Source organism: Gymnodraco acuticeps, unplaced genomic scaffold, assembly GCF_902827175.1.
Source record: "Gymnodraco acuticeps unplaced genomic scaffold, fGymAcu1.1, whole genome shotgun sequence".
Taxonomy (NCBI): Eukaryota; Metazoa; Chordata; class Actinopteri; order Perciformes; family Bathydraconidae; genus Gymnodraco; species Gymnodraco acuticeps.
Genome location: NW_022990722.1, coordinates 1,422,087 through 1,449,390, shown reverse-complemented (window position 1 = coordinate 1,449,390; position 27,304 = coordinate 1,422,087). Strand labels below are relative to the sequence as shown.

At 39.7% G+C, this 27,304-nt stretch overlaps 1 protein-coding gene across 2 annotated transcripts in view; it reads left to right on the top strand.

The window, feature by feature from the left end:
* The window catches only part of pacrg (PARK2 co-regulated), a 226,272-nt gene that overhangs the window by 58,839 nt on the left and 140,129 nt on the right, over positions 1-27,304 (top strand). Inside the window, exon 1 of one of the 2 annotated variants that reach the window (XM_034231683.1) lies at positions 23,355-23,520. The exons of the other annotated variant lie outside the window; for it this stretch is intronic. Coding sequence (XP_034087574.1) covers positions 23,455-23,520 — 66 coding nt within the window. The 5' untranslated portion in view covers positions 23,355-23,454. Of the gene's footprint in view, positions 1-23,354; positions 23,521-27,304 lie in introns of those variants that run through there. 2 annotated transcript variants of the gene reach the window in all.

The window sequence follows — 27,304 nt, the reverse complement described above, 5'->3', positions numbered from 1 at the left end:
AGTTTTCTTCTGTGCCAGAGAAAACTCACGTTCCTTTGGACCAAAAGGGGTTTAAGAAAATACTTTGACAGGAAAAACCCAAAACAAGTTACTCGGTTTTTAAAAGGTTTGTCCTCATAAAAGAGATGAGTAAATGTGTTTTGTGAAATGGGACGTAACATTGGTGAGTCCGGGAAACCTTTTGATATAGTCAAAACAACGCACTGCAGCTGGCAGTCTGTCTTTTTAATGGCTAATAAAAGAAGCGTTTTGTAGGCTTAATGTTTTATTAGTTTATTGAGAATGAATTGTGTGACATTAAGCTTTTTTCTTTTCCCGCCTTGTAAACGTAACATAAGCAAACACCTAAAAAAGAAAACAGGGAAAGGGGCAGAATAGAAAAAGGAAGGAAAGGGGGGCATAAACAAGTCGGGTCTGGCTGAGTGAGCAAGCTAATTAACTCGAAAAACTATAAAAATGTAAATTGCAATTTGCTACCGTGGGCATCTAATTAAAGCCACTGGAATGTTAAGGACCAAATTGAATTTTGCTAAAGAAGAGGAAGAATATATGATTTTGCCACATTGTCAGGTATCGATCGCCTACAGTGGCCTTCTTCACAGCCATATGGAGACAGAGGGAGAGCAGGGAGGAGGGTGGATGACGCACAGGGAAGTTTGTACAGAAAGAGCACGGTAAACTAAATATTCCTGCACTAGCAAAACAGTTTGGCAGAGACAGAGAATATAATCAGAGCCAAATGACGCTCTTAATTCTCCACAGGTGCATAACGCAGGCAGTTACATGATACTTGAATGAATTATATGAAATGAGGATAGACTGGGACACGCTACAAATCCTCACAAGGTTCACTAGCTTCTAAGATCCTCCATGGCCCTGCAGTTAATTGGTGCAGTGTATGTATGATACTTTGCTGTAATTATTGTGCATGCAAAATTGCTGTGGTTTATCTTGTTATATCATGTCCTCAGGGCATGTGATTAGTGTGTGCTGGTTTGTGTGTGGAGTGTGTACGGGAGTTCTTGTGCATGCATGCAGGTAAATACAAAAGTACCCCTCATGCATCATTGTTGAAGAGTCGAGTGGCCTCATTCAAATGCCAGTCCATTTCTCAATCCAAAACTGGAAGGGTATGACAAAAAAAACTAACCCTGAAGGGAAGCCAGCAAGCTTCTCCACCCATTTTATTTTTCACTCGTTCTGTTTTTATTTTACGGTTGCACAGCTCTGAATATTTAAGCTGTCATTACACCAGATGGGAACAGGAAGGCTGAGGATTGTATGGCTTTTATTGAAGTAATAAACAATAATCACTAGCTCTCCTAACAAACAGAGCGTGCCGTCTGAATGATCTGGCTTTCTCCACCGTGATGTTAAATTCATAAAGCTAATGAGAGGGATTCTGCTGCGGCAGAAAGGTGAGCTTTTTGTGGCTTTGCATACATTCTCATCTCTAAAGCGTTTCTCTCTGTTACCTCTCATTTCATTCTCGCCTATGTGAAACAGGATCCATCCATCCGCTAATGAAATGTGTTTAGCAGCTTGAAAAACATATAATTTTTTTATTTCCTCCCTCTGCTCAAAATTAAACATCTTTTCATTTCAAGTTGAACACACAGTGTGTGAAGGGTAGAATGGATCTCATTGGCTGCGGAGTCTAGCCGGCTCATTGTGGAGCCAAGAGAGCAAATGTAGCTGATAAGAAGGAAAGCCCTGATGGACAAATTTACAAGCAGCCATAAATCCTTCCTTTTTCTTCCCTCCCTCCCTCCTTTTCCTCCCTCCCTCTCCCTAGTCTACCGGCCTCCCTGTCGACGGTTGCAGTTTGTTAGCTCAGTAAAAGTTTCATATATGGGCAGAAGAGAGGAATGGTCTGTCTGTTGTCGCAATGAGTTACGGGCTGCAGTAAACAAACTTGAAAAAGGTGATAAATAGACCGAATCAGGATGGCAGCACCAATAATGCATGAACAAGAGGCGGGCTGCGCTGTGAGGGTGGCACAGATCTGCTGAATGTTTTCCCAAATTGTGTTTTTCTCTTAAACAACCTCACTTATAACCTTCTTACTTTGTCTGCAAGTCTCCCTTTAAGCAATACATTCTTCCTTTTAAGTAAATAGTTGTTGACTAATCCCCTCATGGTTATGTTTTTCAGCAACTTCCTATGCAAGAAGTTAGACAAAATAGCAACGAAATCTGGCAATATAATGTTATCCACAACAACACAAGCTACAGCCTCACAACATACTGCATCAAGGCAATAGATGCTGTTAGAAGAAGGATGTATTGACTGGCTGTTGTACTGGTTTGCAATATTTGGTCAAAAACTCTTATTATTTTTGTCCACCCCTGTATGTATGAGCTTTTAAAAAGCTTCCAGAGAAACCCTCACAAACCCTGGTGATACTCTGCCCATATTTAACAATATATGCCAAAAAATACATACATCTTCCTTTGTTTTGTATTATTAAATCCATGAATCTTTTGTACCTGTATTACCAAACACTTTCCTCTAATAAAATGATGACTGAATGCAAAGTCGATGATCTTGTCCCTCTGACTTTAAGTGGTCCCTCTTGTAACGGTAAATCGGTTTAACTTTCATTTCACAAGGACTTTAATATTTGTTTTGACTGGTATTGCAATAAAAGGGTGGGATATATTGTCCAGTACTACAGCATATTTGTAAAAAAAAGTTGTAGAAGTCATTAGGGGCTCTAGAGGGAGCTACATGAAGTCTTATTGCTTCAAGTCACTTGAGGCAGGTCGGTTAGGGTTAAAGACTACAAGTTATGAAAATGGACAAAAGCATGAAGAAATTAAAGGTTATTAGACCTCCTCATCTCTGCTTGAAGTGTTAGCATTAAAGACCAATGAGCTGTTGCATTGTGGTTAATGTAGGCGACAGGTTTTGACAAGGAAGAACACTCAAAACAAACATTCACAGATGCTAGACAGTGTCAAGCCATATTGATTGTATGACACCTTCACTAAATACAATGTTATTTATATTCATTCAGTTTCATAAAGATGGATTATGTCGTTAGTATGTCATTCTTTTATTACACACACACACACACACACACACACACACACACACACACATCGATATCACCCTTTGTGATATTGGGCTATATAAATAAACATTGATTGATTGATTGATCACAAGTAAAACACTCGGAGCAAAACTGAGTGAACGACCATACATTTATGAGTTATAGAAAATGACAGTTAACGATTACCTCAGCGCTGTTTTTAATAACAAATACATAAAGACATCCATATTTTACCTCTCTGCTGGTTGTAGTACTCGGGGCAATCTTTTTTTCACCAACTGCATTCCAACTTAACATATTCATTGCCTGAAGGAACACATTATTTATTTCAACAAACAACCTATTAATAAGAAATCAATATGAGATTCCCAGAAGTGTTCCGCACAGATCGTTAATGAATTTTCTAAAACCTCTTAGGTGAAGCAAATTGAAAAACTGTAGAAAATAAAGTCATAAAAGCTGGATGCTAGAAACAATGACATAAATGATGAAAACAAATACTTTTTCAGTGCGTACATTGTTAATGATTAAACTGTTGTTTGTGTGTGTGTCTGTGTGTGAGAGAGACAGAAAAGAGGGAGTGTGAAAGAGAAAAAAAAGCTGGCCCTTCTGGAGGGGCTTACCCATTAAACAGCATTTGTATAGCTCCCACATACTGTATCATTTGAATTTGCATTTATGTGCTCGCTGATAACTGTTAAACATGTATTGAAGCATCGTGTGTTTGTGTTTCACGTTGCCAGGCTCATTTTCTTTTATTTGACCTCCAAGTTCTTTTCGGCTGCTCTAAATGAAAATATACTTTTCTTACTCCTTTTTGATATTTTTTATTCAAAACCATATCACAGCCGTTAATAGAGGCTTGTTATATATAGACACAAATAAAGCAGACATTATGAAGGACAGAATTGTCAGATGCCACCACATCTTCCATAATACTATGCAAAGAACAATGCATTTCAACCATAGACTGTATATTCAACCCGTTTCAACCTCCTTCTCTTTCTCTTGACCCAGTGGTCCCAAAAAAAACCCGCTCCTCCTGAGAATCCGTTCTAAATTTGTATTCCTACCCGAGCAGCTGGTCTGTAATGCTCAACAGTAGCATATTATAGCTATTTTTATAGTCACACTATTAACTTGAACAAACACACAAGCAGTGCGACACACGCACAGAAAATAGCAGATTGTGAATCAGATGCTGCAGCCTTTGTAAAATCTCTTTGTTTGTGCTGTAGGGCATCAGGCTCATGCAGACATGTTTGTGCCATGTGTGTGTGTGTGTGTGTGTGTGTGTGTGTGTTAGAGTCCCCTCTCTCTCTTTCTCTCTCCGTACAGAAGGACACAATGAGGTGGCAGCTCTGCTTGGCTGGCCGGGCATGGCTGGAACAGGAAGAGAGATTACCTCCCAAAGGGTCTCTGTCCGTGTGTGTTCGTGTGTTTCACTTTATTCCAATTAGGAACACATTCACCTCTTTGTCCCCAGGGTCATTTTCGCATTATCACATCCCTATCTCTGCTTAGTTTTAACAAATTAAACTTAATTACCATCACAGGATGCTGTCAAAGTATTTTAAATACTCGGTGTGGGAGAATGTGCTACAGTGGTTTTATGAATTGGCAAGAGAATATTTCAATTGTGCATCTGACAAATCAGCCGACTTTCATACAGTTCACCTGTCAATCAATCAATGTTTATTTATATAGCCCAATATCACAAATGTTACATTTGTCTCAGTGGTCTTCACAGTTTGTACAGAATATCAGTATGACAATACGACACCCTCTGTCCTTAGACCCTCACATCGTACAAGGAAAAACTTCCAGAGAAAACCCACAGTTTAAAGGGGAAAATGGGAGAAACCTCAGGGAGAGCAACAGAGGAGGGATCCCTCTCCCAGGACGGACAGACGTGCAATAGATGCCCTGTGTAAATTGAAAAGATAATACATTTGCAACATAGGTAGTCCAAATGTTTGGAAATGCATGTGTGTACAACAGGAAGATGAATCCACGAGGATATCCATCCAGGACTTATGATCCAGGACCACACCTTTGAAGTGTAAGACACATACTCACATGGACTTCCCCAGGGAATAATACTTTAGCAAAACATACACAGTACATGAACTGAATACAGATCAAATACAAGGAGTCCCACCTCCATAAACATGTACTATAATATACGAAGTGGACCTCAAACAAATTGTAACAAGTGGAAACAACTTGCAGGACTCATTGTCATTCTTGTTGCTTCCTTATATGTCAAGCAGTGTTTTCCAGCTTTTTCCTTTTCTCATTCCTTTTGGTACCTGCCTCCAGACCTGCCAATAATTCCCCCTTAATAAGCCACTCCCTAAACATACAGTAAGCTGCAGTTGGATAGCCAAACAATTCCATCTTTTTTTCTTTTTGTAACGTAATGAGGTCAAGAAAGAATGTTTAGGAAGATTCATAAGGACAGCGTAACAGAAAAGTGGAAAGCACAGTGCCATACAGTTCAACTATGGATTACTATGACACCTCCAAAAAAATGATGCTTCAACATAATGTACAATAAAACAGCAATGGCGGAAGTTATCGACAACAGAATGATGCATCGCTTTTAATATTGCTCCCACATGATCTCATTTATTTTCATAAAGGATGCTCCAGTGTTTCCTTTGTTAAAGGAGATAAGAAGGGAAACATTGAAGCAACCTTTCCTAAGCATTTAGAAAAATCGACCTTAGATACTTCCAGGTAATTTCACTCCGTTAGGAATCAAAACACTGCCACCATAGAGTAGCTTCACTTATTAGCCAGATTTTCTTTTGTGCCTTATTGTTTTGCTTTTTGCTTGCTCGCCCCCTTTTTCCACTTGTTGCCTTCACTGCCTGCCTACCTGTTGCTGACCTTGTTTTTCAACAAATGGCAAGTAAACGGTTTCCCCTTACCTGCTGCTCACCATGTTTAGTGGATATGATAATACAATACTTGTCTGTACTAATAATTTAGCACATGGACTTTATAATCCTAATCTTTAGTTGAAGTAAAGCAAATAATGGAGTTTGAAAAAGCACTCAAAGTATAAGAGTGTAGCTTTCATAGGGGATAATAGCTACTCTTTAGGCTACTGTTGTTTTCCCTTAAAGACCCCAAGGGGGATATCATGCAACCTGTATCGCACTAACTAGATTTTTAGGATCCTGAGCGTACATCTATGAGCAGCATGTAGACAAAAAGACAGATAGACAGAGAGAGCGGCAGACAGACGGGACATGTATCCGGAGGGGGGGAGTGGTATTCTGTGAGGATTGATAGACTCCATATTGTGAGCTAATGATCTCCCTAGGGCGCTGTGGAGAAACGATGAAACCAGCCTGCATGACACTGTCACACTCCCCATGTCCCGCTGCCACCTTCATCTCTCCCTCACTTTCTGTCTTCCCCTCAACCTCTCTTTGTCTCTTCCTCGGGGAAATGCATCGATTCACCTTTGTTTACTGTCACCCATATTCAACTGTCACGGCGAGGAACAGATTTCACTGAACTGAAGGAGCTGATTTAGAGTAAGAGGCATACGCTGTCCCCATTTTCCACAAAAATTGAAACTCCAAGACATCTATTTTCATTAAGTTCAATCGAACGAAAAATGCTGGAGATGTCAGCAGGAGGTGTTTAAAGTTACATGCGGGAGATGGTTGGGAATAGGTAGAAGATACCATCATTTGCAGGCATAGAAGGGAAAGGATCTTTTTAAACCAATTGTCAGCAATCGTACAATCACAGGCACAATGAATGCATTCAGCGGTTGTGTTGATGGAAAAGCACAATCATCTCCTGCGATCTGATTCTCGTCGCCGTGCCGTGTCAGCGCTTCGAGACAAGAGGAGGTGGGAAAGGAGGTGAAGACATGGTGTAAAGGATTTATGTTGATTGTGGTTTAGAGAATGTAGTGTTACCAATGTAGCATTGTATCAGCCAGTATTCTTTCACACACACATACAGGTATTGGGCCGAGCGCGACACCGTACTTCCGGTCTGCGCCGTTTTACGCGAGGTGCAAGCAGCCGTACACCGTCTAGGTGTTGCTAAGCTTCCTGTACTGAATATCAGTCTATTGCCTTAATCAATATCTAGTCAACTCTAAAATACCACATATATGCAATGGCATGATAATATTATTGTGACAAGTGGGGTATTCACCTGGTGTTTCCAGAAATTAGACGTAGATGCAGCCAAAATCGACGAAGGCCACTGTCGTTTTTCCATACATCTGCAGGCAGTCTGTAACAACCCACACAGCTCTAGTTTACGCTGGTAACGACCTAAAGCACACCCCTCAAGTCCAGAGATGTAATCCGAAGACATGCAGCGATTTCTTCGGTCGTTAATTCAGAAAAAAAACCTACTGCGCTCTGCCTGGCTAGTTAGCTAGCTGTTTATATTTGCACTTCCAGGATATTAGCACCTCCAGGAAAATGGCGCATTTATATATATTTATATGGCGCGTGTTGCATTGTGGGTAGCTCGTGACGTCACTGTGTGTGAAAGAATCTCCTGGAAAATTGTTATTGTTAGTGTATTCTAGAACCCCGAAGGCAGGAGAGACTGAAAAGAGTCAAGAGAAGCTTATAAAAGTTAACAGCATTTAATTACACAAAAGATGCGGTGGTGTACAAAATGAAATGTGCGATTGGAGGCGCTCTCCTCATCCGACCGCTCAGTCCAGGTCAGCAGGTAGAAGAGGTCAATTCTTGGCTTGCTCTTCCTGTTGTCATCGGAGGTCTTCTCCTATTGGCCGGCGTCGTCGGGGGCGGGTCCAATGCAATTTCTGCCTTTTTCTGTTGTTAAATTATATCATTCTGGTGTCTGTGGTTATTTAAACATTCCCTAATAAACGTTATTCAGCGGTAATACATGAGTGCTAAACCCAGTGTGCTCAGTATACAACATCACATGTAATTTCACCTTTAATTCACGGTTTGAAAATGCAGCATTTCGCCACATGCTAATGCTAACCGGAAGTGAATAATTTTCAGAATAAAAGTATTAAGTTAATCGTTAGTGAACTTCCGGTTTTTCAGAATAAAACTGATTTAAATTAAATAGTGTATTTAATTCAAATTACGCCATACCAACATTGATTTTAATTTCTAACATTATCCAACCAAAAAGTGTGCTGTGCCCATACTGTAGATGAATTAGGAGGTGAGCTCATGGGAACAGATACATAGGGCGCCCCACCCTCTCCTACATAAGAGCAAGACACCCAGACTGTAATAGACCCAACATGACCTCGTTTTGTGTCTCTTTGTAGTTTTCTTGTCATGCTCATTTTGCATCTTTTTGAAGTCAAGGTTGTCAGATTTCTCTGTAGTTTCGCATTGCTTTGTGGTTCTTCTGTATCTTCTTGTTGTCGCATTGTCTCCTCGCAACAAGTAGATGTTAAATATCCAGCTAAATTTGGTTAAAGTGGTCTGAGATCACCTGTCAATTGAGAGAAAGGAGAATACAATTGGCTGTTCTTTAAATGCAGATGTATGTGCACACCTTTCAAAGTGAAATCCTGATTGAATAGGCAAAATAAAGCTATTCTAGCCTCTGCAACTACTGCTATAAACTAGAAGGCAACTTAATAAAGGTAGAAGGTTTATCAAACAGAAAGCCAGGGACAGGCAAGCATTTTTTAGATAAACTAATCAAATAATAGTTTAGCTTCCTGCTACTACTGCTATTCGGCTTGTGTCAATGTGGTCTTTCCTTGTTTCTTTGTAGTTGTATTGTGTCACTGTGGTCTTTGTTAAGTCTCTTTCTACTCATATTGTGTGTCCATGTGCTCAATTTGAGTCTTTGCAGTTATTAGCTTGACTCTAAACTCCCCCCCCCCCCTTATCACCTGAATCTCCTCCTAGAGCACCTTGTGTTATTTTTAACCAAATAATTAGCGTGGGGAGTGGCTCCTTATTTTCATCTGAAGCTACAGACAGAGAATCATCACTTTTGAAACAGGGCTGAAACAGAGGGGATTATGGGATGCTACAATGCACAATTTGTTGTATTTCGAGCCAAACATGTTTTGTGTATATCTGAGACCTATAATACATTGATGAAAAACAGTATTGTAGCGGCAATAACTCCCTATGAGTTAGCTGCTGAGAGGCTAAAAAATGCTCTTTGCTGTGACGCGTTCCATGTAAGAGTCCGTAGTTATTTGTAGTCCATGGTGTTTAATAAAGACGAAAACAAACAATATACAACTCCAGACCTGACGGTCAACAGAAAGTATCGGAGCAAATTCACCCTCTTCCTACATCATATCCTCCCAACCGGCATCCAACAGGTGACTAAATACCAATAAACCACACCCACGTGACCATTGCCGGAAGTGATAAACAATAAGAATTAAACGCGATGCAAACAGAAATACAAGATAATAATACAAATAATAAGTAAGGCAAAAACAAGCATTTTGGCTCCTACATTCCGGCCCCTAATTATTACATAACAATTTATAATAATTATTCAAAACCAATTACAATAAAGCACTGTATATTCTAATGATATGCAGATCATCATGTTTTAAATCCAGTATTCATATATCAGTATACAAGCAATCAAGTCTGCTGTGTGTAGTATTGTGAGTGCAGGGTGCAAACATAGTCACTGTATGCAGGGGGCAAGGAGCAAGGTGAAACATTTAAAATTATTCAGACATGGCAAAAGTTTCTCTGCCTCATGAAAAAGGCGTACTTGGCTGAGGGGTATGTTCAGAAAGCCACTATTTGTCTTCATCTGAATCCCAAGTACAAGTCCTTTTTTCCTTGTCCTTTACCAATCTAATGTGATTGGTCCTTCCAATAGTTTGGCAGATTTTAAGACTGGATCCCGGAACCGCTGATTTCCCATGGAAAGTCTCTGGATGTCTCTGCGACCTTCAGGATAGTGCATCTTAAATTGATGTTTCCACAGCATATCCACTTTCACTACAGATGTCCTGCTAGCACCCATCACTGACTCTGAGAGGTTGTAGTCCTCTTCACCGGCCCCAGTAAGGCCACTTGTATGCAAAGAGGCTGGTTCTTTTCTGTACATCTTAGTTTCCTTTGTTTCTATGTCGTATTTAATTTTAATTAATAGGGGATCTTTAAGACAACAATGTCAACAATCACTTTAAACAGGATCTGGAGTCGGGGCTCCCTGACCCTTCTAGCCCTTGGTAGGCCAGTTCAGAAATCCATCCATGGCTTTGCCTGTGGTTCGATTGAAGACCACAAGTTGAAATACAAATAATTTTCCCAGGGCCATCCCATCTTCTTTCAAGTTTTTAACATATGACTTGTGCTTCTACGCTCCTCCAGTGCTGAAAACCAATAATTTCTGTTTGATGCTGACACCTTGCCATTTTCGCTTCTTTTCAACTTTTCCCATGAGAGGAAGTCTTTGTCGTCTACTATTACAGCTTTTCTTAGCTTCACCTCCCCTCACCTCACCTCAGTTCTCAATCAGATGTACACAGCGAGGTCTTTGTTTTGATTGCTTCGCTGCCTTCATATTGTTGACTTGTTTTATATTGAGATAACTGCTGGGGGAGAGATACAGAGTAGGTGAGTCACAGCTACTGAATGGACTGAGATGAGGTTAGATGTAGGCTGAACTATATGTTGGTTCGCTCTGAAATAGCTAAGACTCATCTGTCTGAATTCCAACGCTATTTCAACCTTATCTTTGCTGAACTGAAGGGTGGATGAGATTGACAAAGAAAGTGCAGCAGTTCATGAGATGAATGCCCCTGGGCTTTTTTAGAACAAACTTCCTCTTTACTCCTGACTCACCGTGACATGTTCTGTCCATCGTTAGATTTTATGAGTCATTCATTTTGTTTTTTACCTGCATCATCAAAGAGCAGCAAGTAAAAAGTGCTATAACACATGCCATGACAAATCTCAGAGGAAGAATAACATTGATTGAAGGCCCAGGACTGTGAATCACTTACTGAGGCAGATTTATCTCAGCAGCTAGATTTTGACACAGGCAGCATGTTGTCCTGTTTGTGCCAAGAACGTAATGGCATTTCTGAGTGTCCGGAAAACAGTTTTAGTTTCACTTGCATGTCGGGTTTCGTTGCAGTGCAAAGCGAATGAAGGTATAACATTGCTGTATCAACCGTGACATGAATACAGTAATGTTATTACACTGACTGTAAGGTTTTTATACATTCTTTACTGTCCAATCACACGATCAACATACCATAACCTGTATGTCTGCATTTAAAAGGGTTATTGATTAAGTCATTCATTGTTTTCTTTGGCTTCTAAACATAATTTCCAAGATTGTACTCTAGTCACTTATAAAACAACAGCCATTAAATCTCCCATCTACTAATGCATTCATCTGCCAAATAATGAATCCTCCAAGACTATCAAATAAAAAAAACAATAACATTATTACATATTTTGCATTTGATATAATACCTCTTCCCTCAAATAAAGAACATTTCCATTTTAGCTTGATGGGAACCTCCTTGGTTTAGTGCTCATTTTGGAAAGTAGAATAAGGAAAACTAATCAATAGAATATATCCTACATGGGACATATCCTGATTATTAATGCTTTTCTAATTTGCTTGCTTTGTTACTTCAATACATCGTGTCGGACGAAAGGTGGCTTGAAAAAACAGCAGAACAGCTACTATTTACAGGATTATATTACAGAGAAATATATACTTTGAGTGTAAAGTATGATGACACGGCATGTACGGAATATGCCGTGGGTTTAGGGTATTTTAGTTCCACAAACAAAAAAACAAAAATGACAGACTTAGATTGAGACAAGATTGAGACTTTAATGGATGTTTTTTCCAACAGTCGCTCCACAAGTAATGAAATGATAACTCACCTACAGAACATATGTATTGACATTTATGCAGAAAAGAAAATGACACGCCTGATTCATGTCCGTATTTCCTTGCAGAATAAAACGCCTTCAAGTCTGAAACACTGATGTAGAAAGATCTTTCTTCACACTCTACCCTCTAAATGCATTAGGGATAGGTACTTTATAATATAAAATGCCCAAAGTAGTATGAATACAACTGGGAACATGAAACAATTCCCACCCTATAGAGGCATTTGATTATACGTCTTATCGCATGATAACATTGGATTCCAGTTCACAAAACTTGCAAGCATTACAGTACCAACTCTGAACCTCTTTCTCTTTTCCTCTCTCACACACAGTACATACTGAGAAAATAGCAGGTAGTTTCCTTCTGTGTTAAGAGAGTCAGTGAGGTGTGCTTGTTCTATAATTACAATTCTCATTGTGTGCGTCCCACTGCAGTACCCTAAACCAGCATATCTGCCTCAGCCACTTTGTTCAATGAATGTCAGATCACAATGTGCGCGGTCTGCGTTGAGAGAGACCATTATATTTAAAACTCTGCATGATCTTCTGAAACAACAGGGACACTCAGTTCTTTTGTTCTAGTTTCCTTTTTCCCTCCCTTTTTTTACACTAGCCTTCTGGTGATTGGGTCTTCGGTGCGTGGCGACACCTGCTCCTTTTCTTCTTTCTTTCTTTCCTTTTCTTTCCTTGCTTAGTCTTTTTATATCTCCACCCACCAATCATTATGCCTCAAATGCTTTCACACTCCATTTTCATTGCTGGCTCTGGGTTTCCCCACTGTGGAGAACTCTGCCTGTTTCATCTGGGTGTGGAACGAGTGTGCTAATATTGCCTGCTTATACCCATTGGGTGGGATAATGGCGGCCATCACTCACTTCTGCAGCACAAAAACTGACATTTGGCTCTCGTTGTGCTGACAAACAGCACATTGCTCCCACTGCTTCGTCACTCTCTCTTTTGCCCCCCTCCCCTTTTCTTTCTGAAGCTGTCTCTTCATTTGTCTCCTTTTTGTAATTTGTCTCTCGGACTCCAAGTCTCATGCTAACCTCTCTCCAGTTTAGTCTTTCAGGCTGTAATTGTACAACAAAGTAAGGGTCATGACCTCTGCAGGATGTTGTTGCAGAATGGAAATAGCACTTGATTCTAAAAGCTTTACTACTGATCATTTTACTCGTGCATAAATTATTCAGTCAAGCCCTAAACAGAGGGACACATTAAGAGTCATGGCTACTGTTACAACTCAATCATCCTGCAGGGGGTTCTCATTGCAGCTCATGGCATTAGTGGCAGGAAATTGGCAGTTATATCGCCATTAAACCTGCCTTTTAAATGTAGCAACATCTTTTATCTGTGTACATTATTAAGAACTAAACATGACTTATTTGCTCATTGTTTTTAATTACAAAACACAATGGGGAACTGCTTATAATCATAACATAACCATAACAAATGATGTAAAATATAAGAGAGACGGAAAGGAAGGCATCCATTAACCTAGTCTGTCCAGCACTAGAGGTAATTCTTGAGTTTATGGTCAATTTGTATGTTGTTCAAGAAAGGATACAAGTGAAATATCTCACTCTTAAGCAGCTAAATGTTCCACTACTATTCACTTTCCTTATCTTTCTGCTGTTTGGTGATGAGTAGGTGTTTTTTGGTGACATTTTTTTTCTCAGAAAACACCTGCCTTTTTACTTTGTTTTTGAAAGCCAATAATGATCCAAAGCAGTAAAGCAGTGGGCCATAAACCAAGACAATGAAATGAAAGATACTAAACATATAGCTATCAATGATCTTTTTCTCTTTTACATTACATACCATATTTTGATACATTTCCTCTTTAAAGTTCATAATTTTCATAATTTCTGGTGAAATTGATCAAACTCCACGCATCACAGTGCTGAGACAAGCTCAAGAGGGGTAGGAAATTGTATTTATAAAACAAAAGCTATGATAATCAGACTTCTCAATTGCATGCATCTATAACTTACCATAAACAGAGAACAGTCATATACAGCATATTAGAAAAACCTTCACATATGACATTGTCCCCATGTGACGGATCTGACACCAAATGATTCCATTTGGTAACGGCACATGTGAGATTTCTATTACCGCGACAGACAATACATAAACAGCTACTGACCTCCTGCCAGGTCCAACTGCAGGTCCGCTGCAACTCTGACTACTTTTAAATCCAGACTAAAGACTTTTCTTTTTGCCGCTGCTTTTAATCGAACTATTCACATCTTAAACTGCACTGTAACTTTTATCCATGTATTTTTTCTTTTAATGTTTATTTTATTATCTTTTCTTTTTAATGACTGATTTTAAATGCCATTTTCTTAATGTCTTTCATTTTTTGTAAAGCACTTTGAATTGCCTTGTGTTGAAAGGTGCAAAATAAATAAACTTGCCTTGCCTCTGAATAGGCTGAGTTTATATAAAGAGCTAATTAATTAAAGAACTGAAGTAAACACTTGACACGAAGGACAACACGAGCGGCAATAAACGGCAAACAGCAGCCGCTTTTCTGCGTGGCGGCCCTCGAGTGGGAGGCATTGTTAAGATGTATTTCTCTCAATTAGAATTGCGAATGTATCTGGCACGTCTGTGGGTCTCACACAGGAATGAGCTGCAGAAGCTTGTTTGTGTAATTGCTTTGACTGGTGTTGGAGCCCAGAGGTGAGCCCTGCAAAACACCAGCATGACCCGTCTGTTCACCCGCCTGAACTCAGAGGCCAGGAAACTAACTTCTTTACTTTTGTGAATGTTTCAACTGCACAACAAGATACTCAAAGTCCTTGTTTATTTTCTACATTTCACTAGGAACATCTCTTCTTTGTACTCAAGAACATGAAGATCAACACAATCATACAGTATGCCCTTTATAATATGTAATGCAGAAGCTTTTGTAATTGCCCGTGACATTTTCCCTCTCACATCCCCTCATTTGTTGTTAATCTGATAGGGAAAGAGGACCTTCTTGGGTTAGGAGGGTGTGAAAAGCCATTAGAAGACACAGTTTTGATTCCCATAACAATTCAGTGATAGCCATTGTTACTGTTTGAGCACTGTGAAGAAAGCCGGGCGTTAACACTTTACACTTTGAGATTGCTGTAAATGAGCATATTGGACAAATGTGTAAAATGTAACTGTAAATTGTGAACCATGTACGGTATAGAACATGTGTTTCTTGAGTGGAATGGGAATGCATTAAGTAGTGTACAGTAGAGAGCTTTCCTATATTTGTCACAGTGCACTGTACCATCCTGTATGCACGTTTTAGCTGCCTTCGGAAATAAATCAATTGAAGCACATACTTCGCAGTGTTATATTCGAAAGCATAAAGAGTTAACACTCTCGCAGGAAGCTCAAGTCTATCCCAAAAAGTTATTTTATGTAAGTGGCAGCATGCACTTTAGGGTAAAGTTTGGCCTTTTTCCATTAACCGAAGCGATCCTGGAGCGGATTCGTCTGCCCTTTCGAAATCGCTGTCTCCCGGGCAACTGAAGCAGTAACTCTTGCACCTGTAAAGCACTGAACAGAGAGAGCAGATGATTCACCTGAAGCCAGCCTGCGATCACCTCTATTCATAGATTAATAACCTCCTGTAGCTCCAGACCCGCAGGATTTCAGTGGGTGTTGTGCAGTGTTGGTGAGCAATCTCGCTTAACCGCATTGTACTCGCTTAGCAATCAGCTGAGCATGATTGCTAATTATGATTGGACGAGGTGATATTTTGCTTTTATTCATGCACACCTGCACAGAGTACACATACAGACGTGACACACATTCAATACAATGCCTCTCAGGCTAAAGCTCCACCCTGCTGCAGGGTCAGGGCACCAGAGACTATGGGGTCTCTCTCTTCGGATGTGACAAATACGAAGTGACATGTCAGTGCATGCTCCAGAACATCGCCCTGTTTCACTCCATAGTGCCGCAGTATTCTTTCCCCCCTCCCACCCATAGGAACAGACACATAAATACAACAATACAGTAGCTTTTCCTATTTCTCCCTCGCAAAACTAGACACAGAAACATAAAGGCACTCAACTCACACACACACACACACACACACACACACACACACACACACACACACACACACACACACACACACACACACACACACACACACACACACACACACGCTCTACTCCCCCTGTGGCTGTCATCAAAAGCAGTCACTCTGCCCTACACTATGTAAAAGTAACAGCTTGCTTTTATTCCCCCCCGTCTCAGCTTCTTTCTTCCTCCCGTTCACTCCTCCTCTCCTCTGCGTTGACTTCCAGTCATCCCACGTCACCCCACCTCTCAGACACCCGTCCTACCACCCAGCAGTTAAGTGCATTTGCAGACTGTCTCAGATAGGCATGTCATATATATTTCAAAGGCATTTCAGAGCACATTGAGTGGCTGTGCATTTGCGTCGTGGCTTTTTGGAGTCATTTTTCGTTCTTCAATAAGACATTTTTGGAATGTAATGCTCTCATGCTCACTCTAGTGTTAAATAGAACTCTAAAGTCACAGTGGGTCAATAAAATATGTGACGCTTCTTTTTTAGACTCTAAGAAGATGTCTCGCATTTGAAAAAAAGTTGCAATTTATTCATTTACTACAACATTTCAAAAATGATGCACGTGCAAGTTCAAAGGGTTCTCCTCCCCCACTCTACATATGATTAGAGACTTATTTTATTAATGACCTACTGCTTCTCCTTTTTTTAACAACTTAATTCCTCTTTCGTGTTCAGGTAAGCACCAATTCATGTTAAAGCAAAATGCCTTGTATGAGTAAACCTACTTGGCAATAAACCCAATTGTGATTCAGATTCAACATGTATTTGCGTACATAGCATTTGTAATATTTACACCTGTTTGCTTACTGATGGAGCCATTTACTGGAATAGTTTTCCATGTTTGCTAAAAATGGCAATAATCAATACTGTTTAATCAATGGGGCATTGTAATGTATGTATAGTTAAAATTACTTTCTATTTGAATTGTGGACACCTTCTTTGCAAACACTGATGCAACACACAGTATACACACATGAAGATAAACAGGTAGAGAACATGCTATGAATAATGATACAGAGATGAAACACAAACATACAAGTGTGATTATGAAGGACAAACACACAGAAAACCGCATGAATCGCGACAAATGAAAAATCACCCCAATTTGTATTTCCTCCTTGATGCTGTTATGGAAATTAAGGTAATTTCACCTGCACGTCTGTACGTCCTCATAACTCCCACCCAGGATCTTAGCATGCTGGGAAGTGTTAATAATATTTAAAGTTAAACGCCATCTGTTCCCAGGTCTTTACGTGAATACCAATACGGCCGGCGAACGTTGCAATTAACGGAGCCAAGATGTCAGGAACACCGCAGAGGCAGACTCTGGGCCTCCTGCTCCAGGAGAAGAGAGGCAGATGTGATGTGAGCAGAGATGACTTTCTGTTTCCGGGGGAAAACTCTCCTCTTGTCCCCCCTCTCCCTGCCGCCATCTGCCCATATGTGCTAGGATCCCCAGTATTATCTTTACTTCGGGGAATCTGCTTTGAAATATATTGGCTTTATAAATGCCTGTCTCTCCCCATTTGAATGTTTTAAACACAGAGCAGAGAAGCCTCCGTCAGGTGAAGGAGAGGCATGCTGTTTTTTTCTGAAATGAAAGCAAATTGCATTTGCCCTGCCATAAACAGTTTGTTGCCGCAGGGATGTTCTGTTTGTGTTTATCTGTGTAAGGAACGTATTTGAATAGTTTTATAAAAACACATAAACATTAAAAAAAGAGAGATTCAGAGATACATATATTACTATCTAAGACTACAGATATGTGGATGAAGTTGAAAATGTAATTATGCTTGGGAAGTCTTTTTAAGCACACGTTTGTAGATTCTTATCTAAAAGTTTTATCTTCTTTTTGTTTAATCGCAGTTCGGTAAACATAAAATTAAGCATTAAAGTCACAATGTTGTAAATAAAACTTGAAACTTTCTCTGTGATTATTTTGTGTTTCAATACAGCCAGTCAAATAATAAAGGGATATCTCTTTGCTTGGCAGTGGCACTAGGTTGTATCTTTTTTTTCCAAGTCTATATTAATTTATGGTTTGATTTGAAACATCTTTGTTAAATGATTAGAGTGCAGATCAACACAGTATAATCTCCCTCAATTGTCCCTACAGTCTATCGTACAATAAAAAGGGCAGAGAAGAGAACAAAAACTATAATTTAATTATCTCGTGTTGTTCCTAGTTTTAGTAGATCATAAAATTTGAAACGGGTAGACGGTAAGACGCATACAAACAACCGAACAAATGATCTCACACGTATAACAATAACAACACATTTCTTACAAAACTAAAAACTGTAACTTACAAAATGTGTTTTTGAAGACAAATAATGTCCTCCTGGATTACATTAAGAGTCAGGTCATTAATACTGTATGGGGTAAAATGTATATTTGGCCATGAGTTGAATTTGACTGAACATTTTCCTCCAAATATTAGTTGTGGCAGATCAGCCGGGCTCCTGCTACTTTCAATACCTGACATTTAAAGTATATGTAGCCAAAATGAAAACACCTTTTTCCCCTGACCTTCTATTCACACTAAATTGGAGTTTTTGACAGCCAAAACTGAGCTTTTCCAGACTCACCAAAGCAGATACACATTTAGAAACACCATTATCCCATCACTCTCACCTTCTCTCTCTCTTCAATACCCCAACACCATGTTCACAGTGGAGTCGTGTGCAGTGGAGCCCAACTTTTGTGCGCCCCAGTGGGATCACTGGTGTCACTGTTCACACATTTAGGTTCATGTGACATTGACCTGTGGGTGACAGGAGAGCTCAATTCTCTGGAGAGGTAGGTGTTGCCAAGGCTGCTGAAAGCACCACCAGTGAGGTCATACTGTGAGGCACGCAGCATTCAAAGGCTTTACTTTGATGATTCAGGCTGAAAAAGCCAGACAGCCCACTGTAATACAATGGCCTGTAATCTATTTTAAGAGTAAAGCCTTTGACTCTTTCAAAGAGACACACCCACAAACTTAGAAAGGGTAAATCAAAGTGTCTGTAACAAACATTATCATGTAAACAATCATCAACCAGAGTGCGGCATCACTATAATTGATGTATTATCCATATGTTTATCGTACGGGCCTGTGTGATGATTGCTGCTATGGTCCAGTGGGCATGTTAGAGTGTACGCTCCGAGGAAGAGGCAAGCTATGCCTTCCAATATCAGCTGGCCTCAAAGCTGCCTCTATAATGCATGAAGATCAATACGCTGTGGCTTTGTGAGTGAGGCTTGCAACTCTGTGCCCATATCAAGTATTCCCGCCAAATGCTCTGTCGTTTGAAGAGATCTATGCCTTCGGATTTACCAGGGCTCAGGGGAAAGCAGGCTAAAGTCTGGATACCCAAACTGCTATTGTTTAGAAGCGGGAGAAAAAACAAGGCTAGAATTACTGTTGGGTGTTTCTGACAATCCCAATTTGATGACAAGATTTGATGACACACAAGCATTTTACAGGGATCAGAGCTAAAGGGGCATTTCACCAAAAAATCATCAAAGTTCTATTTGATATAATCCTCAGCTTCAATCAAATCCAAAATTGAAGGCATTTTCTGATTAATCTTTTGTATTTCACGCTTGTTTGACAATATTTTGGGTTGTTTGTTCTAGCTCTCATACTGTATGCAGGAGGATCAACACATTTTTCTAACAGCAACATTAAACCATAGTACTGTAGGTTTGCATCTGCCACCATTGTTGTAAAATAAAGAATCCAGTCAAATCTGCTTCGAAAGCAGTACACCCCCTACCCTGGTGCAGTGACACTTTTCGATTGCATGAAGACATTTCAGGTTGAGTGTAGATTACCTTAAGGTACCCTGTGGATTATTCATTTTGAAGAGACACAGCCTTTATTGACATTACACTTTCTTACCAAAATACCTATCGTGTATCCCTATGAACTAGAAAACACATTTAATGCATACAAAATGTTTGTTGCAAAGCCTTTTTCTAATGTTCTGAAACTGTGCTCGCTATATTCCTTTCTTCTTTTGCTACCTTTAGGAAAAAACGACATCAAAACATTTCTATACATTCATCGAGTGATCAAACGCTCCAGAAGGTACCTTTTGGAAGTGATTAAAAAGGTAATATTGATTCAAAGGGACTTATGTAGGCCTACTCCCCACTGCCTATTTCTAGATAGAGATATTGTAAAAGTGTGTGTGAATTTACAAATCAGTGTCCAGCAGGCAAACTTGACAAAGAGGGAGTTTTTTGGATTATGAGGATCTGTTTTTAGTAAAACCAAAACCAAGGACTGATGTTCGCTCGTCAGACTGCTTTTGTTATGACAATTTAGAAGAGGTTACATTTTCCAGCGTTAAGTAAGAAAAAAGCTCACAGAATTCCTCAAAGATAACATATTAAATATTATATTCTGAGGCACATATACTGTATGCTTGACTGCTTTCCAATCTTGTTTTCACATTATGACCCTTCAGGTTAATATCATGCTCCCCATGATCCAGGGGATTGCCAGGTAAGCAAACGTTCTCTTTTTCTATTACACAGGTTAGACCCAGCGTTCCCTCGTCTCTGACACCTCAGACCCAAGCCAGTAAATAAACTATCAAAATGTAACTACACTGACTCTACAGCCCTCAGTTAGTGCTACTGTAAAAACGTGAATGTTAACAACAGTCTGACGCGATAAACATGATAGCAGTGTTTTTTGACTGGCTCTCAAAGTTAAAGCAGTTTGATCAGGTGTGCATATTCTTGCTGTTAACGAGTAGATAACTTTCTTTAATTTTACAATCGTTGACTGTATATTAAGATTCTATGAACCCTGTAGGAGAGGTTAAATGCAGCTCATGTGAACAGGTATTCCACATTGCCACTTATATTTTTTATTGAGCATCAAATTCCTCAAAATTCGATATTAAATGTTTAAAGGCCCTGTGGACCCCGACAGGTGTTTTCACTTATTCTAGCTGATTAGACCCGTGCTGGTGAAGTTGGTCACCAAAGTCCTTGTTCTAATAAAAATTGTAAAGGTGTGAGTTGTTTCGAGGCATAACAGGTGCAATAAAACTAACATGGGAGTCAGGAGTTTGTAAAGCACAAGTATCAAGGTTTAATAACTAAAAGCAGTTCAGAAACCTAATTGCTTTGACTGATTGAAAGGATTTACTTTGGTTAGGTGCCAGAAAAATACACTATGGCTTCTGTGCAAGCAACCAAATGTAATATGCTGAACACTAATACATGAATTGAGACACTTCATAACAAATCGCCACAATATTCCAATAATATCACTTTTGGGAAGACTTGATTATGTTTATCTAATATTATATTAAACCGAAAAGTGCTGTTAAAGAGAATTTATTGAACTATGGGGTTGTCATTAGTCTTTAATATCTCTTTTGTTGTGTTCCTAAAGGACATTGAAGATATCTAAGATCAAATATTCCTTTTTTAAATATTATTAAACGCGTAACAGTAGGCAACCAAGCATACATCAGTCCTTGATAACTGTTGCACACGTAACATATTTTGAACATTTTGTGTAACTTTCACATCGTGACAAACTGTTAAACCTAACAAGCCCCTGGTGGTTTTCCCTACAGCCTGATGGTCAAGTCTAATGGCTGTTTGTCTTGCCTCATGGTAATTGGGGGACACACACTGTGCAGCAAAGTCTCTGCGATCCTTTTCCTGCTGAGATTCTTCTGCCGGCCCCCTCTGGGTCCTCTGCGTACTGGTTTCTGCTCTAATGATATCATAATTGCTGTTTCCCTTACAGTGGACAATGGTTGCCAAGCCTGAAGGTGGCCCAGCAAATGAGCTGAAGATCAAAACATGGACACCATGATGAAGGCCAAGGCGATGCAGAAAAATAACAAGTATTCATCAAAGCATTATGTATTGCACTTATATTCCGATACTGTTGCTCAGATTTTAGAACCTCATTCTTTGCTTACATGCTGAATACCTTGACAAAAAACCTCATTAGCGGCAGAAAGTGCAAATGATTGTGCCACCGTCAATTTGAATACCACACATGTGACATGAGGCAGCTGCAAGAAAATTAGATGTTGCCCGACAGAGCGACATATATACACACATAGTTCACACATGTACACATAACACTCAAGAGATTTGCTAACAATATATTTTGTATTTTATGCATCCTGCAATGTCTGTTTATACAGTTCACAAAGGCCAGCTTGCCTGCTCCTAGCACAGGAGTGAGATAGTGCAGTGCTGTTTGAACAATCATTTCTCAGTCCAGCTAAATTCATGCTGACGCTCCAGTTTGCTCAGTTTGCTTTCTGAAAACACCCCTCTTCCTTTTTGTAATCCTCTGAGGGGAAGCAGAGAGGGGGAAAGGGAAAGAGAGACCAGCATTGAATGCTGACAGGGACATAACTTGTCTTCCCTGCATACGTTGTTTACAGTCTCCCTCCCTGCTGCTATACCCTCCTCTCTCAATGGAGCCATAAAAAACAAATAGGGGCTTTTAGAGAAATTGCCTGTGCACTGAAGATTAATAACAGTTGCACCAGTTCACCCAAGAAAGTCTCCAGAGGCAACAACAATATTGCAAGATTAAAAGTGCCACATCCCTAAATTGGAATGATTCAGAGCTCAGGCTGCTCTCTAACCAGCTTATTGAGAGTCAAGGCCTTGGTCCACCTGCCAGACAAAGAGCATCATTAAGTATTTACTTCAGGATGAGGATCTGCTGCACGAGTATAATGATGAGCTGTGGGCAAGGGATCAATTATTTGTGTCTCAGATGCAGGTGTGGTGGCCCTGTACAACAAGACAGGTCATCCTGTGTGAGATCATCAGTTTATCTCTTCACAATTTGTAGCCCATTTGTTAAAATAGCCTGGTTGCACCAAATAAAGAGAATGTTATTGTGCATATTGCTATTAAAACAAATCTGTTGGCTTGCTTTCAGACCTTCATTATACATGCACCTTTGCAAACAAAGAAACTAAAGTTTATGCTAAGTGGATTTAAAGTATAACATATGATCAGAAGCTACTAGTGCCACTTTTGTTGAAAAGGTAATATTAAATGACAACAAAAAACACAAATACTGATCCGAAAATAATAAACACCTGTCATGAAATAAAAAAATAGTTCCTTGTTATGTTTTTTATTATTATTTTTGTTTAACAAGAGCAAAGAAAATACAGTCCACCGGTGTGTGAAACTTATTTTGTTCACCCAGCTATCCTTTACGGAATAATAATGGCACTTTTTTCAGCAGTGCCCTACAATTTCTATGGTAACAAGGAAACACACGTGTCCGCAGCAACCAGACCAAAGCGTCTTTGAAGTTGCCTAGCAACCAGTACAAAAAGCAACAACGGGCGTCAGGTTTAGAGAGCCACAAGTATTAATTAGTTAGCAACATTGCTATTCATTTGCTTTTTTATAAGACAGGACCTTTGGATATGTTGAGGAACATGGAACTAAAGACACAAGGCTTCACCGTGAAGGCCACCATGAAAAACTCCGTGGTGAGTGAAGTTATTTCACGTTGTTAACGTTAGCTAGCTAATATCCGGTAAATGTTAGCTTTAGCAGTTGTAGTTGCAGTTGTTTTGTTATTATTGAAACAGTCGACTGACAGCTGCTTGTTTGGTGTGTTTACTGCATTTCACAGGTTGTTGTGGAAGTTTTCATGGATACAATTTGATATTTCGGATTAAAAAAGTGCATATTTAGCGTAACGTAATTTCACAACCAGGTTATCAAAGCGACCAGCATTATTTCAACCGCTAACTTGTCTTGAAAGGAGTCCCCTATAAGTGTCAGAGGGACAGAGAGGCTGAGTTGTTCTTAGTGTGTGGTAGCTATCTTGCACACTGACAGTCTGGACTCTCAGTCTGGCACCTGTAACTACAGTAGATTAAGTTACAAATGATGGAGGGAAGGGAAAGCCTTTTTTGGGCAGTTTTGAAATGTCCTGTTTCTATTCCTCTATCTTTCTCTATTGTAATTCAGCACAACTCATCTACTTTGTGCTCGTTGTGAACAGCTTAATCTCAACACCCTAAATAGCCCAGAGAGTTTGGCAGTGGAATAACGACTGGCCACAATGCATGTTCATAATGTCTCCAGCCACCATGTGTGTAACTGTTTTTGGTCAGTCAAGCTTGGGTGGGTTTCAGTCAAGTATGGGGATTTGAGAACTCCAACATAGATCCATTACACTTTATGGGCTAAAATGACATTTTTAGAACTCATTGCTGAGCTATAACACACCATTTAGAAACTATTAAACTCACAAGCAATATGCTAAGAAAAATGCAAATGTCTTTTAAAAAAAAAATCTTGAAATACTACATTTATACAAAAGGAATATTTCACAGACTAACATTCTTGGGCGATGATTTTACAAGCATGGAGTCTATTTGATTGCCTAGCCACCACAGCTTTGATGTGTTCTGTAAACTATTGTGCACTCATTTTATACTGGCGCCTTTTGTCTCACTCCGGGACAAACACACACACACGTTTCTCTGACCATCATTCCCTTGCAAAGCTGTCCTCATCATGAACCTCCAGCGTAGTTAAACTGTAATTTCCAAAGACAGTCATGTCAGGTCTTCCGCTCCTCTCATTTACTGCAAAGCAAGATGGATCAGGAAAGTGTAATAGGTTTGTATAGCAGAGGATATAGAATATGTCTTTATTGATTCACTCTATTGATTGGTAGGTAAAGCTAGCTTTTGTGCTGCCAACAAATATTAGATATCTGGACTAGTTGTATCCTGGTTACGTCTTCTGCACCTGCATCTTTAAATGTATTATTACGATTAGTTACACATTTGTTGTCAGAAATGCACAAAAAGAGGATGATAGAGGAAACAGACTTTTGGCGTCTTTTTAACCTAGTGTTAAAGGTCCTATATTATACACATTTAGATTTCCAAGTCTTTTTTTAATTATAAACAAGATCTAAGCACAATATAAATTCTGCAAAAGATTCAAAATGCTTAATCAACTGACAAAGTACTGACACAGTACTGACAAAGTACAAATAAACCCAATAATTTAGCTAGCAACGCAATTCAGACAGTGGGTGAATACAGGTAAACAGTATAAGAAAAAGAACATTTATTTAACAATAAAGCATGCAGACATGTTCCAGTAGAAACCCAAAATAAGAAGTATGAAGCTAGAAATAAGTGTAATATGTGACCTGTAAGTAAAGCCCTTTAGCTACAGTTCATATTGTACTAGATAAGTGCTCATATACTCGCTAGAAAGACAACTGTGCTTCAGCGTGTGGTGGAAGAGAGTTGTGTTGTGCTTTGCTCTGTTTTAGGAGTTTGCCGTCTTGGATACATCACATATTGCTTCTCCTTGCTTCTCTTACTTCTACACAGAGGCATTCTGGTGAGCAACAAAGCATGTCACAGACAGTCATATTGCTTTAATTGACAGATTGAGGCATTCTTTTGCTCTCACTTGCCTCAACTCTCAGGCAATCGTCCCTAGCCTCGTTTTTCTTACAGACAACACCAGGCTTGTCATTAGAATCGGTTTCTTTCAGCATGGAAATTAAGACTTGCTTGCCTACAGTATAAGACAGTTTTATTCTTTTGTTTATTTCCTGCATGCAAACTTGGCAACTTGTCATTGTGTTTGTTCATCAGGCATATGGGAGACCCTCAGTTCATTCAGGAATTCCAAGAATACCTTTTCTATACTTGATCATGTTTTGATTCTGTTTATGTTGACAGATTGTGTTCATGGTGAAATGACAACACTGCATCAAAGTTTTGGTCAGCAATTTAATGAAAGAATTTGAGGAAGTTAAATACTTTCTGTCAGCAATCCCCCAGCTTTACATATTGTATCCCTTTTACTTATAACATGTAGACTTTTCAGTCGTATGTACTTTGATGCAAACAATTGAACTAGGTCTCCACTTCACTATGTTTTTTTCAGAAAGCTTGTAACGTTGGGACTGCACTGCAAGGAATCTGTTGTATGTGATACAAGTGGAGGAGCTCTTAAGAACAGCAAATACCTCAAATTAAGAGGCAGCTCTCCTTTGAAAAATGCAGCGACTGCAAAATATGCATTCCGAGCTATCATTTACTTCTTCCCTTTTTGAAGGTCATAAACAAATCACCTTTCAAGAACGTGAAAAAGAACGGCTTCCTGCAAAGCCCTAATATTCACCTTCTCCCCAGAGGATCTCTGGAACTTCAATGCTACTCCTTCACTGCCATACCACTGGCTACATTTTTAACGAAAACCATTACATTTTTCAGAGGCTTGCTTGTGTCTGTAGCCTTCTGTTTTTTTCCCCTCCCCTGTGGTCACTGACATATCGCTCCGGAGAAGGCTTTGCAGAGTGCTGTGATTTGTAGGTAACAACAAGGCCATTTCAAGCCTTGAAAGGGTATGGCGACTTGAAGCATAGGCTTATTATGCTTTAAAGTATTTGTGGTCATAGAAATTCAATCAATAGCACTGGCCCATGAAACTCTCCCCCCTTTTTTCCTTGTGATTAACTCGCAAGCATTTAGATGCACATTACATTGTGGTGGGAGGTCGTCACCTTGTGTTTCAGACAGAGAGGAGAACAAAGCTGTTACTTTCCTGTCAAAGGCTTATTCTAGCTTGGTGACAACAAATTGCAGGGGTTTGGGGGAAGAACGAAAACACCTGCATGGTGTTGTGACATGAGCATGAAAACACACCCTGTAAATGTTCAAATCACTGTTGACACGGGAAGGAAAAACAAGTTCTAAATTGTCTTACAGTAAATCATCCAGTGATAGTGAGTGAAATGGATCAAATCGTTTTTCATTGTTTAATCACATGAACATATCTGTGTACTGCTTCTATGCTTGAACAAGGTCTGAGGATGTGTTTAAGGTCTTACATATCCTTTAGCTGTTTGTCTCAGAAAATGCTCCTTGATGGAAAGACATAGAAGAAAGAGATGAATCTGAACATACTTGCTCCTGTGTCCTGCACTACATAGTCCACAACAACACACACGCAAGAACATGGGCATCATCTTGTGTAAGACGCTGTATTGCACCGTTTACCTGAGAGGGCAAATCGATACGAAGTTCACCTGATCCCAACCTTGACTTTGGAGTGGCGAGCGCCTGCAGATTGCTGAGCCTATAGACTGCTTTCACAACACGCACACCTCATTTACTGTTTGCTTGGCCTCAGGGATACAAAAAATAGAGCTGGCAAACAGCGTCCCCAAGTCTGCTACAACCCCCTTTCCCCCCCCAGCCCCAGCGTCATCCTGGCTCCCACCCACTA